General features: G+C 46.4%; 1 protein-coding gene across 2 annotated transcripts; it reads left to right on the forward strand.

The window, feature by feature from the left end:
* Positions 1-705: 705 nt before the first annotated feature.
* INSIG1 (insulin induced gene 1) lies at positions 706-11,444 on the forward strand. Of its 2 annotated transcripts, none has more exons than XM_077190821.1 (6): positions 706-858; positions 1,247-1,647; positions 4,422-4,546; positions 5,654-5,820; positions 6,324-6,423; positions 9,177-11,444. In XM_077190821.1, exons 2-6 carry the CDS (start codon positions 1,263-1,265, stop codon positions 9,204-9,206), a joined length of 807 nt encoding a protein of 268 aa, XP_077046936.1. In that variant the 5' UTR covers positions 706-858; positions 1,247-1,262; the 3' UTR covers positions 9,207-11,444. The 2 variants fall into 2 exon arrangements, with proteins under 2 accessions (XP_077046936.1, XP_054489130.2); XM_054633155.2 differs by having other exon boundaries at positions 736-986.
* The last annotated feature ends 298 nt before the right edge of the window (positions 11,445-11,742 follow it).

Here is an 11,742-nt window from a genome sequence, read left to right on the forward strand (position 1 = left end):
CCACAGCAGACGCCTTCAGCCTCCCCTGTTACCAAGTGCCATCTCCCAAAGGGACACACAGCAGGCTGGGCAACCACACAAGGGTTTGGCTGCAAAGGCCACCGACACGTGGCCTTAAAATGACACTGTGGAGATTCAAATTAGATAGTTGGAAACAAAAAAAAATCACGTTTAGGACGGTCAGGCATTGGGATAGATTGCCCAGGGAGGTGGTAGAATCACCCTGGAATGTCAGGACACAGGACATGAGAAATGAAGAGCCCTAACTCTTTCTTCAAGTGCCTTGAAGGCTGGGAAAAGACTTTGGAACTTTTCTCGGGGTCACTCTGACCAGCTAGAGATCCCGACACGGGAGGTGTGTAAGAGGCGCCGGGAGCTGGCGCTGGGTGCTGTGGCTTAGCGGTGTAAGGGCTACAGCGGGGTCACTGGGTTCGCAGTTGGACACGATGACCTTAAAGGTCTCCTCGAACCTTGACCATTCTCTGATTCCCTGACAGCGTCACCACCGCCAGCACCTCCATCCCTCCACCGCCCTCCCCTTCCCGCCCGGGGGCGGCGCGCATCCCCGGCGCGCTCCCGCCGCGTCCGCACGGTCCCGCCCGGTCCTTCCGCCGCCGCCGCCGCGCTGCGGGCGGAGCGGCGGGCCCGGGAGGCGGGTGGTGTGTCCGGCACGTCATATCAGCCGCCCGCCCGCCATTGGCTGCGCCGCCTCACCCGAGCGGGGCCGCGGCCGCCCGGGGCTGGCGCGGCGGCTCCCGCGCCCGGCGCTCGCCCCGCCCGGCGGGGAGGGACGGCAGGGGACGGGCGGGGCGGCGGCGCGGAGCGGAGCGGCGGGCCCGGCGCTGCCTGCGGCCGCGGGTAGGTCGGCGGCGGGTAACGTGACATCCGCGGCTCGGGGTTTATAAACCTTCCCCGGGGCGCGGGCCGGCGGCGCTCAGCCGGCAGGGAGGCGCAGGAGCGGCGCAGCTCTCCCAGCCCATCCCGAGGTGAGCGGGCGGCGGGACTCGGGGGCAGACGGACGGGCCCGGGTAGGGGGCGAACCCCGTCCCCGCGGGGGTCCGTGTCCTCCCGTGGGGATGAGGCGGCGCAGCCCCGGGGCTGCTCGGCTGGGTCGGGTCACCCCGCATCCCCCGGCGCCCCCGGAGCCCGGGCGGTGCTGGAGGATGCGGCGGTGTGTGTCAGCGCCGAGGGAGGCGCCGGCCTGACCCGTTGCTCGGGGCTTTACTAGCGTGTGCCTGTGTTTCAGGACTCCGGAGAAGCCAATGCCCAGGTTGGAGAGCTGCGCCTGGAGCTGTTCCTGCACTGCCAGAGGAAGGCACAGGAGCCAGCTGGGGGACACGGCGGCGGGGCTGGCCGCCAAGGTGGGCGAGATGCTGAGCTCCTCCGTGCCGAGCCCCTCGCTGGCGCTGGTGGGTCGCGGAGCTCGCAGCCCCAGCACCTCCAGCGCCAGCAGCACCAGCAGCACCTTGAACTGGAGTCAGCACCTGGTGCAGAGGAGCGTGGTGCTCTTCGTCGTGGGTGCTTTCATGGCCCTGGTGCTGAACTTGCTGCAGATCCAGCGGAATGTGACTTTGTTCCCTGACGAAGTGATTTCTACTCTCTTCTCCTCCGCCTGGTGGGTGCCCCCGTGCTGCGGCACAGCAGCAGGTGAGTCGCTGACCCCCACGGGTGATTTTGGGTTTTTCCTCATCCTCTCGTGGAGGAGGAGAGGCGGTGGGGCTGAATGCGTGACCCGTGCGCGCGGGAGCCCCGCATTCCCATCCGCCAGCGAGTGATGCGAGCTCGGGCTTTTGGGAGGGTGCGCGCCCGGCTTTATCCCCGCGTGTGCCAGGGCCGGTTTTGAGCCGGTGCGCTCTGAACGCGGGTGAAGCGGGGGGTGTCCCTGGCTGGAAGCGGGGTTCGGGCTCGGGGTGACCGCAGCGTTCCCGCCGCTCCCGGGCTGCCCCCGCCCCGCGCGGCCGCGTGTCGGCCCCGCCCCCCCGGCGCCCATTGGCTGCCGCCGAACTGGTGAGTGGCGGGCGGCGCTCCCCATTGGCTGCGTCCGCGACTGGCCACGGGCTGGGCCACAACAAGGAAGTCACGTGCGGCGGCGTGCGCGGCCCTGTCACCGGCCCGGGCCCCACAGAGCCCCAACCGAGCCCTGTCACCGGCCCGGGCCCCAGCCGAGCCCTAGCCGAGCCCTGTCACCGGCCCGGGTCCCAACCGAGCCCTTCCCCAGCCCCACCGAGCCCTGTCACCGGCCCCGGGCCCCACCGAGCCCTGTCACCGGCCCCGGGCCCCACCGAGCCCTGTCACCGGCCCCGGGCCCCACCGAGCCCTGTCACCGGCCCCGAGCCCCACAGAGCCCCAACCGAGCCCTGTCACCGGCCCGGGCCCCAGCCGAGCCCTGTCACCGGCCCCGGGCCCCACCGAGCCCCAGCCGAGCCCTGTCACTGGCTCGAGCCCCACAAAGCCCCAACCGAGCCCTGTCACCAGCCCGAGCCCCAACCGAGCCCTGTCACCGGTTCAGGCCCCACAGAGCCCAACTGAGCCCTGTCACCAGCCTGACCCCCACCCCTGTCACCAGCCCGAGTCCTGTCACTGGCCCTTCTACTGTAAATTCATTCGGAGCTAAGGCTCCGAATTTGTTCTCAAAGACAGGTGTACAAATGTGCTTGTGCTACTCCTACCAGAAAGTCTAGAAGTGAGATGCTTTATTACCTATCATTCAGTGACTTCAAATAACATGATGGTGTTCTACCAGACAATATGTGGGGCATGATAATCAGTTTAAAAAGTCACCGGCCTGGCCCGCACCATCCCCTGTCACCATCCCAGCCCCTGCCTGCTGCCCCGTGCCTTCTTGCTGTCCCTTGCCCCAGTCACCTGTCTGTCCCCTGTCACCTGCCTGCCCCTTGCCCGCTGTCCCCATCACCTGCCTGCTCTCAGCGCCTTGCTTGCTGCTCCTGTCACCTAACCGTGCCCTGTCTCCTGTCCCTGTCACCTGCCTGGCCCCTGCCTGCTGTCCCTGCCTGTCCCTTGCCTGCTGCTGGGCTCAGAATACCACAGAAGGCTCAGGTCACGATGTGGTTGTCACACCAGCTGGCACATACTTTGTGGTTTATCATTCATAACCCCCCCCAGTCCATGTCTAGACAAAGTTTCGGTGAAGGATTGGAGGATTAAAAAGGAATTAAATTTTGGGGAATAAACTCACTTTAATATTTTTAAATTTTGCATTGAAAATACTTCAAACAACTCCTGCATATTTTGGTTTGACGTCTGTTTGTATCACACCATGAAGGGGGTATGAATGATGAACTGTAAACTCAAATGAATAATGAACTGTGTTCATTAATGGATGAACATTAAAGGATGGTTAAAGGATGAACATTAAAGGTTCATTAAAGGCTGGCCTGGGATATTCTCCAGTGAGAGTTCTCATAGTCCTGTCTCAGTTGGATTAAACTTTGGAATTTAGCTGTTACCATAAGGCAAGAGTCCTGGTAGCTGGCATCAGAGTAATGAAGCTGTTTCAGAACACGTCTGTCTTGGAATAGTATGTTCTCTAGCTGTCTTAACATAGCATTTCTTACTCTTAGGAGTTTAAGGGATTAAAAAAAGAGCAGGAAAGGAAATTAATAAACATAGAAGTTGCACTCAGTAAAAGCAGCATGTCTAACCCTGGAGTTGGTAACAACTCAGGGAGTTGCAATCCCTAGAAGAATGAAACTCTGGTGTTTTTGCCAGCAACTGAGCTAACACTAGCCTATGTTTTTCTTCTGCAACCAACTTTCAGACTGATAAAGGCTGAAAAATGCCTTATGGAGATAAAAACTTTGTCTGGTTAATTGTGTGAGTATCTATTTTTCCCTGATATAAATAGACTGATGGCAGCTGCTTGTTTAAGTTCAGCTCTGCTTCTGTTTGGTATCGAAATTCATCTGACATGGACAGGAGCCCTGGGCTGACTTACAGCCCGGCAGAAGGAGAGAAAGCAGCTCTGCTAATAAACTTTTAAGTCCATGCAAATATTTAATTCAGGGCCTGATTCACAGCTGATGAATCATGTTCATAAAGCTGTCAGCCCTGCACGTGAGCAATGAACACAGATTCCACTCCTGGCAAAGCTTTTATTGTGCTTTGCTTTTATTGGTACAAGCCTTTGCTCAGGATGTCAAATGGCAAATCTCTTTAAACAAAAGGAGCTTCAAGTCAGATACCTTGACAATGCAATATATATTTAGAGGTTCAAAGAGCTGGGCTTTTACTTCTTTAAAGTAGAAGAGGCAGGTAATAATTGTGTTTTCTTCATCAAGTTTACAGCAGTGTCATGAGCACCTTGCTGATTTCTCAAGCACTTTTATTCCAAGCTAATATTTAGTAATATTGGAGTAATCCTTGCCTGGCAGCTGGTGCAAGTGTTGTTCCTTCTCTTGCAGCTGTGGTTGGCCTGCTGTACCCCTGCATCGACAGCCACCTCGGGGAGCCCCACAAGTTCAAGCGGGAATGGGCCAGCGTCATGCGCTGCATCGCCGTCTTCGTGGGCATCAACCACGCCAGTGCTGTATCCTTCAGCTAGTGTTTGCTCCCTGGGCTTGCTCTGGGCTCAGCAGACTGGCTCTGCCACTGTCTGGGGTCTGGGGGAGGATTGCCAAGGTAAGGGTGGTGCTCCTGGCAGAGAAAGTCTGAGATGTAGGAATGTTCCCCCTGTTGATGGCGTGACAAAACTCTCCTTTGTCTGCTTAAAAAGGAGAAAAGCACAGAAGTCGCTCTCCTCAATTAGGTAAAAAAGACACCTCAGAAGACCTGGGGGACTTCACCTCAAACTTAAGGATAGCTAATTGGACAGGAGCCAAAAAGCCCTGCCTAAGAAATTCATGAGAAAAAGAAGAGAACAAAGGAACTAATGGCTTTTGTGGGGTGTTTTACCAAGAGCAACTCTTGCACCTGGCTCGGGTTTTCTCTGTAAAAAGTTTTGTTATTTTGCCTTTTATTAAAACTTCTCTGTTTCCAACACTTCCACAGAAGCCATCCTGCTGGTTTTATGCCTTCTAAGGTAACTGAGCTCTCTTGGGTGTGATATAAATCTCCAAGAGCTTATAAGACCTAGCTTGAAGAGACCATATATCACTGTGACACCTGCTGTAGGCTGCAGTGGCTACTGTAAGATGTGTGACACACCTCACTTAAAGTGGTATGGGAGGGAAGAGGGATTGACATCGTGATATGTACAACTGCAAGCATGACAGTGTAAACTCTGTTGCTTTAATCTACATCTAAAAGTTAACACAACTAACTAGCGATTTGATAGTGAGAAGCACAAAATAAGTGTTCTTTATGTTAAAAATATGGTGGCTTGAGCAGAAAACCTGGGTAATCCTGCTCACTTAGGTTACTTGAGACAAAAATCCATCAAAGTTAAATGTTTCAAAATGTAGCCTATTCTCTAGATGCTCAGTGTGACAAAAATTGATGTTGACTTTGCAGTCATGCTCCAGTCCAAGTTAACAAAAGCTATGATTGTTTGGCAAGTATGAAAACTAAATCCTAAATGTATTGTGTTTAAAGACAGAGAATTGGGCTTACTTTCAGTTTGAATTCTCCCTTGTTCAGTTTCAGCAACAGGATGTCTACAGACTTAAAAAGCACTGTCCTTAACATCTTTTTCCAGAAACTAGATTTTGCAAACAACGTCCAGCTGTCCCTGACTCTGGCAGCCTTATCGCTGGGGCTTTGGTGGACATTTGATCGTTCAAGAAGTGGTCTTGGTCTTGGAATAACAATAGCCTTTGTAGCAACACTGATAACCCAGTTTCTTGTATATAATGGCGTTTATCAGTAAGTTAGCTTCTAAAATACTATTTCAATTCTCTTGTCTTAACTAAAAGCATGGGTGCACATGAACTGGAATTTAGTTGTTAATGTATTTGGCACATTCTTGCAAGGAGATGTTTTGTTTGTCTAAGGTAGTGGTCCAGTTGTTCCAAATGCCCAGACTGAGAACTGTGGGTGGCAGGTGGGGAGCATTGGGATTAGGATGTGTGTTGAAATGGTAACACCTCAGAAAACTGGAATTCTGCTGGCTCTCAGCAGAGTGAATATCTAAACTTTACTGGCTAGGACATGGGGCTTTAGAAGCTTGTGAATTTTACAGACTTCATTTGGTCTCACAGTTTTTGTTGTTTTTTTTTTTTGTTTTGTTTTTTTTGTTTGTTTTTTTTTGTTGTTGTTGTTGTTGTTTAAGTCCACGGAGAGAATTCTGTAACATCTGGTTAAGAGCATGTAAGATGATGAAAGTTACTTGTCTCTAACTTTCTAACTTATTCCCTTTTCTTCACTAGGTATACATCCCCAGATTTCCTTTACATTCGTTCTTGGCTTCCGTGTATATTTTTCTCAGGAGGTGTGACTGTAGGAAACATAGGACGCCAGCTGGCTATGGTAATTACTGCATAATTACTAGTTTCCTTAACAATCCAAATGCCTTCCATTGTTGTCAGTCCAAGAATAAACTATGCCTTGAAGGGTATGACTCACAAACTGTCAGAGTTAAATAGATGTATTCCTAAGAGCTGAACTGTAAGCAGACAACCTGTGTTGCCAGTAGAGTGGGTATTGTCTTAGTAAGTGTTTGAATATCTTTTGTATTTAACTTTTTCCAGTGGCAGCCTAAATAAGACTGGAATCAGTACATTGCTCCTGCTCAATCAGTATTTATAATTAACATTTAGGGTAGCTGGAGAACTGAGACACTGCTGGGCTTTCTCTAATTATTCATGCACAAAAGTATATATAGGGAAATGTCCCTATATAGCATCAAATTCCACTGCTCCAAAATCAAATATTCTCTTGCCAGTTACTTCAGACATGATTCAAGTATCACTGCATATATAAAGGGATAATACAAATTGCTGTCTTGTTTGCCAGGTTCTTAAGGAATTATTTCCTTGTGGCACACTGAAGAGTAAACCTGGCTGTGTGTTTGCACATCAGGCTAAGGCTTGGTTGTGAAAGGTGTTCTGACACTGATGGATAATAATAATTAATGTTGTGTTGATTTAACTTCTGTCTTCCTTGTAAGTCCTGTGTCCTGGAAAACACCCTTCAAGTTAACTTTCCTAAGGCTGCTGTGGTTTTAGGTGGCTTCAATTTTTACTGAAGGAAGGGCGTTTGAGGTTTTTTAAAGCACAAGTTCACCACTCCTCTTTCAAATCTCACTGATGCATACAATCAGCATTTGGGTTTATTTAGGACTACATGTATGGGAGGAAGAGAAAGGCTAATTTCTCTTTTTAAATTTGCCACTCACATCAAGTGGAAACCATTAACTGAATTGTGTTGAAGCTTTGGTATTGCAGCAGAGTCTCAAAATAAAATTATAGTTGGTTTTATGCTACAGTTCTGTATTTCACACAGTCCTTTCCAGTTGCTCTGCTGTTCCTGTTAGAAAGCAAAGGAAGGCAGCCTTAAACTAGAAAGAACTAAAATGAATTTAGACACATAGAACTTTTTCCTTTGCTGTTGTTTCACCTGGCATCTCACCTGAGTGTAGTTAAAATCAGTCTGGATCCTGCAGCCTGCAGCTTGTCATCTTCCTTATAAAGAAAGGGGAAAGTTGGCAATGCAGAGCTTTTTATTCTAGTTATTTAGAAGTGTCTTCTCATGTGTTTTACATTGCCATTACTTAGTCAGGAAAAGCTTGGGGAAGTGCAGCATTTTCATAGGAACACTTCTGCAAGTCATTGTGAAGCATTGTGTGCTGGAATTCCCAAGAAGTAGGGTCTGTAATTCAGTCAACCACAAGTTTCTTCTATAGAGGTAATTCAAAAGTCCCAGTCTGTTTTGTCAGCCATTGTGGTTGTGGCAGGAAGATGGAATGTAGCATTTTTTTAACCCATACTTGAATTAAACAGTTATTTCTCTGGCTATATGTGCTGATGCTCCTGTTAGAAAGCAAAGGAAGGCAGCCTTAAACTAGAAAGAGCTAAAATGAATTTAGACACTTAGGACTTTTTCCTTTGCTTTTGTCTCACCTGGCATCTCACCCTGAGCTCTTGGCTGCATGTGACAGATATTTCCAGAGTAGAAGGTGGCACCTGTGGAAATGAGTGGAGTAAAGTTGCTTTGCTTCTTCCTCAGCCCCTGTCTAGATTTTCCAGTTAGAAATGAAAAGTGAAATGAAAAGTGTCCCTAAGATATCTCCTCCCATGCTGATAAATGTTAGCTGGGAGATCCTTGCTGCTCTCCAGTCACTTGATTTCAAAGGAGCTCCCAAAGTGCAGTGTGACCTTTCAGCAAGCCTGCTGTCAGCAGAGACTTTGGGGTTTTGTTTGGCTTGTTGGCATTTTTTTGCCACCACTTAAGGATGAAGTCCGGTGTTTTCTTTTAGTAGGTTTTATAGCAAATGAAGAGGTGAAGGTGCTGCTGCTGCCATCAGTTCTTTCTGCTCATTCTGACACCTAGAGTTGCTCAGTCAGTGCTCATCAGCTGGGTTAAGTGGGTGGCAACACTTCATTTTTGAGTTCTAACCATCTTTCTCAGCATCTGACAAATTAGTGTGGTATTCAGAACTTGGACCTCACAAATATCTATTGTGTACTAGTGCTAGAGGCTGGAGAACTGAGAATGCATTCAGTACTTGAAAATATATTTGCATTTTGACCTTAGAAAGAGAACAAGTTACAAGCTTTGTTTCAAAGAAAAATGGGTTAAATATCTTATAGTGACATATTACTGCATTCCATACTAGAAAACAGAGTTAGGAAGAAATGAGTAAGTCTCTGATACCAGGCTTTGACTGAAAAATAAAGTAGCTTGTGGTTAAAGGCAGTTTGAAAAAGGGCTGTTAAACTGAATTAATGGCCATTGAGTGAAGCATTGAGTACCTTCTGCTAAGAAATAAACTGAGATAGAGAGGAAAGATAACAAAGTCTTATAAAAAGCCATGCAATTGGCAGATGGATTTTTCAGATGCACTGATTGAGGCAACAAACACCCATAGTGATTTTTTTTTTTTTTTGTCCACAGTTAGGGAGCACGTCCTCGTTAAGCTTTTAAAAGAAGCCATGCTCTCCAGGTCATTGTCAGCCTAACTGGAGTTACTTTACTATTTAATAATTGAAAATACTGCATAATGTAGTCACTTATCAGATGGCATTAAAACCTAACATGTGTTTGATGTTTTTTATCCATAGGGTATTCCAGAGAAACCACACAATGACTAAGCCTTTGAAGAAGAATACCCGGTGCCAGTGTGAAAGCAACTTTATGAAGATGTGTTCCTTTCTAAAACTGAAGATTATTTAGAAGAAATAATCTCTTTATGGGCTCACTGCACAAATGACTTGTGGGGAAAAAAAAAATTATCCACTCTTAGAATAGCCAAGTGAAATTAACTGCTTATCTTGAAATCTTACCCCGATTTACCACATAAGCATTTGCATATGGCTGTTCTCTGGAAGAGTTTAACACCAAGTGCATACAACTGTTCAGGCTAAGTGGCAGTTTTCCAAGTATTAGATTCCACTGTAAGTTATTGAATCAGCTGCCATGTTTTAAAGCCTTGAAACTGAAATTTAATTACAAGCTCTTGTATCAGTGCCCAAAGGAAGTAGATTGATGGTGCTTAACAATGATGAAGTATGGTTTAATAGGAATAGTATTTATCCAAATCTTTAAAAAATAGGGTTATTTAAAAATAAGAGTGATCAAAACAGATTAAAGGCATTGCACTAATGCTTTTAGGAGTCTTATGAAGGAATCATGCCCTTACTTGTAATGCTGCATTAAGTTTCTGTCTTTGACGGTGGAGAGGGTTTGAGGGATGAGAGGTTGGAAGCCTTAGTTTGGAATTTCTAAATTACTTCAGTATGAGAAGTGAGCACAGGAGACAATCTTGTTCAAACGTGAACCTTTATCAAGAGATTCCAACTGGAAATTTCATTACTCCTGAGGCTTGCAGTTAGATTTGCAAGAATCAAGCTCTGGCCACAATTCAGTAAGAAATCTCAGTGTGTGTGACTATGCCTGCTTAATATTAGACCCCTGCTTCAGTGTCTCACCAAAGGACATCTTAAATATCTCAAAGTCTGATGTCACTGAAAAACCATGCATTCCATGTCAGTGCTTGGCCATGGAGCACGTGCCCCCAAGTTCTTTGATTTGTCATTTCCTCCTAGAGCTGTCCTTTGAATCCGGGTTTGGACTGAAATGATTAGAAAAAGAATTGGGCCTCAAATGTGATTTAAACTGTATGTGAAGAACAGCAAACAGCTTGTTTTCTCAGTTCAGTTTCTGAAAGAGATCACTACTTGTTTTTACACAACCCTATAGAACTTGCAATCTGTGATTGCCTTCTTAAAAACAAAAAGTGCTTATGTCACTACATTAAACATTTGGTGTTTCTTAATACATAGTTCTGGTGAGCACAACGTATTCATTTGATAGCTTAGACCACAGGAGACCTAAATAGCAAGTATTAGGTCTTAAAAGTTGAAGTGCAATGTACAGTAAGTCTGAGCCTCAAGTTCTCTTCAATATCGATCATTTCTTATGAGAGATTAAAGAGAAAAGGGTTCTGAGTTCATTTCAATGCTGCATGGAGTCAAATGGAGCAATAATTTATTTAACTAGTACAGCTAGTTTTGTTGTATCTTACATTGAACCCAAATTTTTAGAAATACTCCAATTTTGTGGTTATGGTGTACTTGTAAACTTTTATGGATTTGCCTTTTTGTATTATGCAATTTATTTTTTTTTTTTTTGTTGTGTTCTTTTCCAATCTTACATGGCTTCAGTTATAGTTAGAGGCTTCAGTTAAAGGTTGAACCATCAAAACAGAAGTTGAGGCCAGGTCTCTGTTCTGGCTGTTTTCACTCTTCTAAGGGAATGCTAGCAACAAAAGTTTAGCACAAAGTCTATACTACAGAGCAGACCCCAATTCTAACCTTACTTTGGTGTAAATCAAGAGTAATTTCATTGATATAAGATCCATCCTCAAATGTTCAAAACCTAAATAATCAAATTTTCTAGAACTACTTGAAGAGACTGGAACAGGTTCAGCTCAGCTGTTTAAGGAGCTGCTGCCTTGCTGGAGGTACAGCTTTGTAATCATCTTGAAACCCATTTCAAAGTGTTTTGAAACCAGATGTAAGTAAAGCTGGCAGTGATCTCTATGGATATTTGATAGAGAAGTATCTCAGATTTATTTGTAAAGACTGAAACTAAATCTGTACCTGTTAGAAAAAATACAGCCAAAAACATAAGTCAAAAGTTCATTTTTTGCCAATACTTCTGAGTATCTTAACCAAAGTGATTTAAGTTTGGAAGAGGTGGGGAGGGGAGTGAAGAAAATTTGCACTATTCTGAATTTGAACACTTAAATTCTCATTCTTACTGGTAAGTTTTCAGCGGTGTGTTTGGTTTTACACTTTTTTTACTATTAAAGTTTTAAGATCAAACCATGTTTGCCTTGGACTCTCTGTGCTGGCATTATGCAGGAATCTTTCTTGAAAAGGACAGTTGTTATGGTTGCATAACAAATATTCAGTCATGCATATGCAGTGGTTTTAAAAAAAAAAATCCTAAACTGAACTTGGCAAGATCAGCTTCAGCAGGGGTTGTACAGTTGAAGAAAAACAGCCTTGCTATTGTAGCAGGGAAGCAGAGTAAGTGTGTTGTGGTTTTGTGCTTTAAAGTACAGAATTTTCCTGCCATTGTCTTCCAAAATGCTGAAATTCATAATCTGAAGCAAAATATGGA

The sequence above is a fragment of the Agelaius phoeniceus genome, chromosome 1 (assembly GCF_051311805.1).
Source record: "Agelaius phoeniceus isolate bAgePho1 chromosome 1, bAgePho1.hap1, whole genome shotgun sequence".
NCBI classification, from domain to species: domain Eukaryota; kingdom Metazoa; phylum Chordata; class Aves; order Passeriformes; family Icteridae; genus Agelaius; species Agelaius phoeniceus.

Coding starts and splice junctions, on each gene's coding strand:
- INSIG1 (XM_077190821.1), top strand. CDS start 1,263: ATGCCCAGGTTGGAGAGCTGCGCCTGGAGCTGTTCCTGCACTGCCAGA. Junction 4,547..5,653: donor GCATCAACCACGCCAGTGCT/GTATCCTTCAGC, acceptor ATCTTTTTCCAG/AAACTAGATTTTGCAAACAA. Junction 5,821..6,323: donor GTATATAATGGCGTTTATCA/GTAAGTTAGCTT, acceptor TTTCTTCACTAG/GTATACATCCCCAGATTTCC.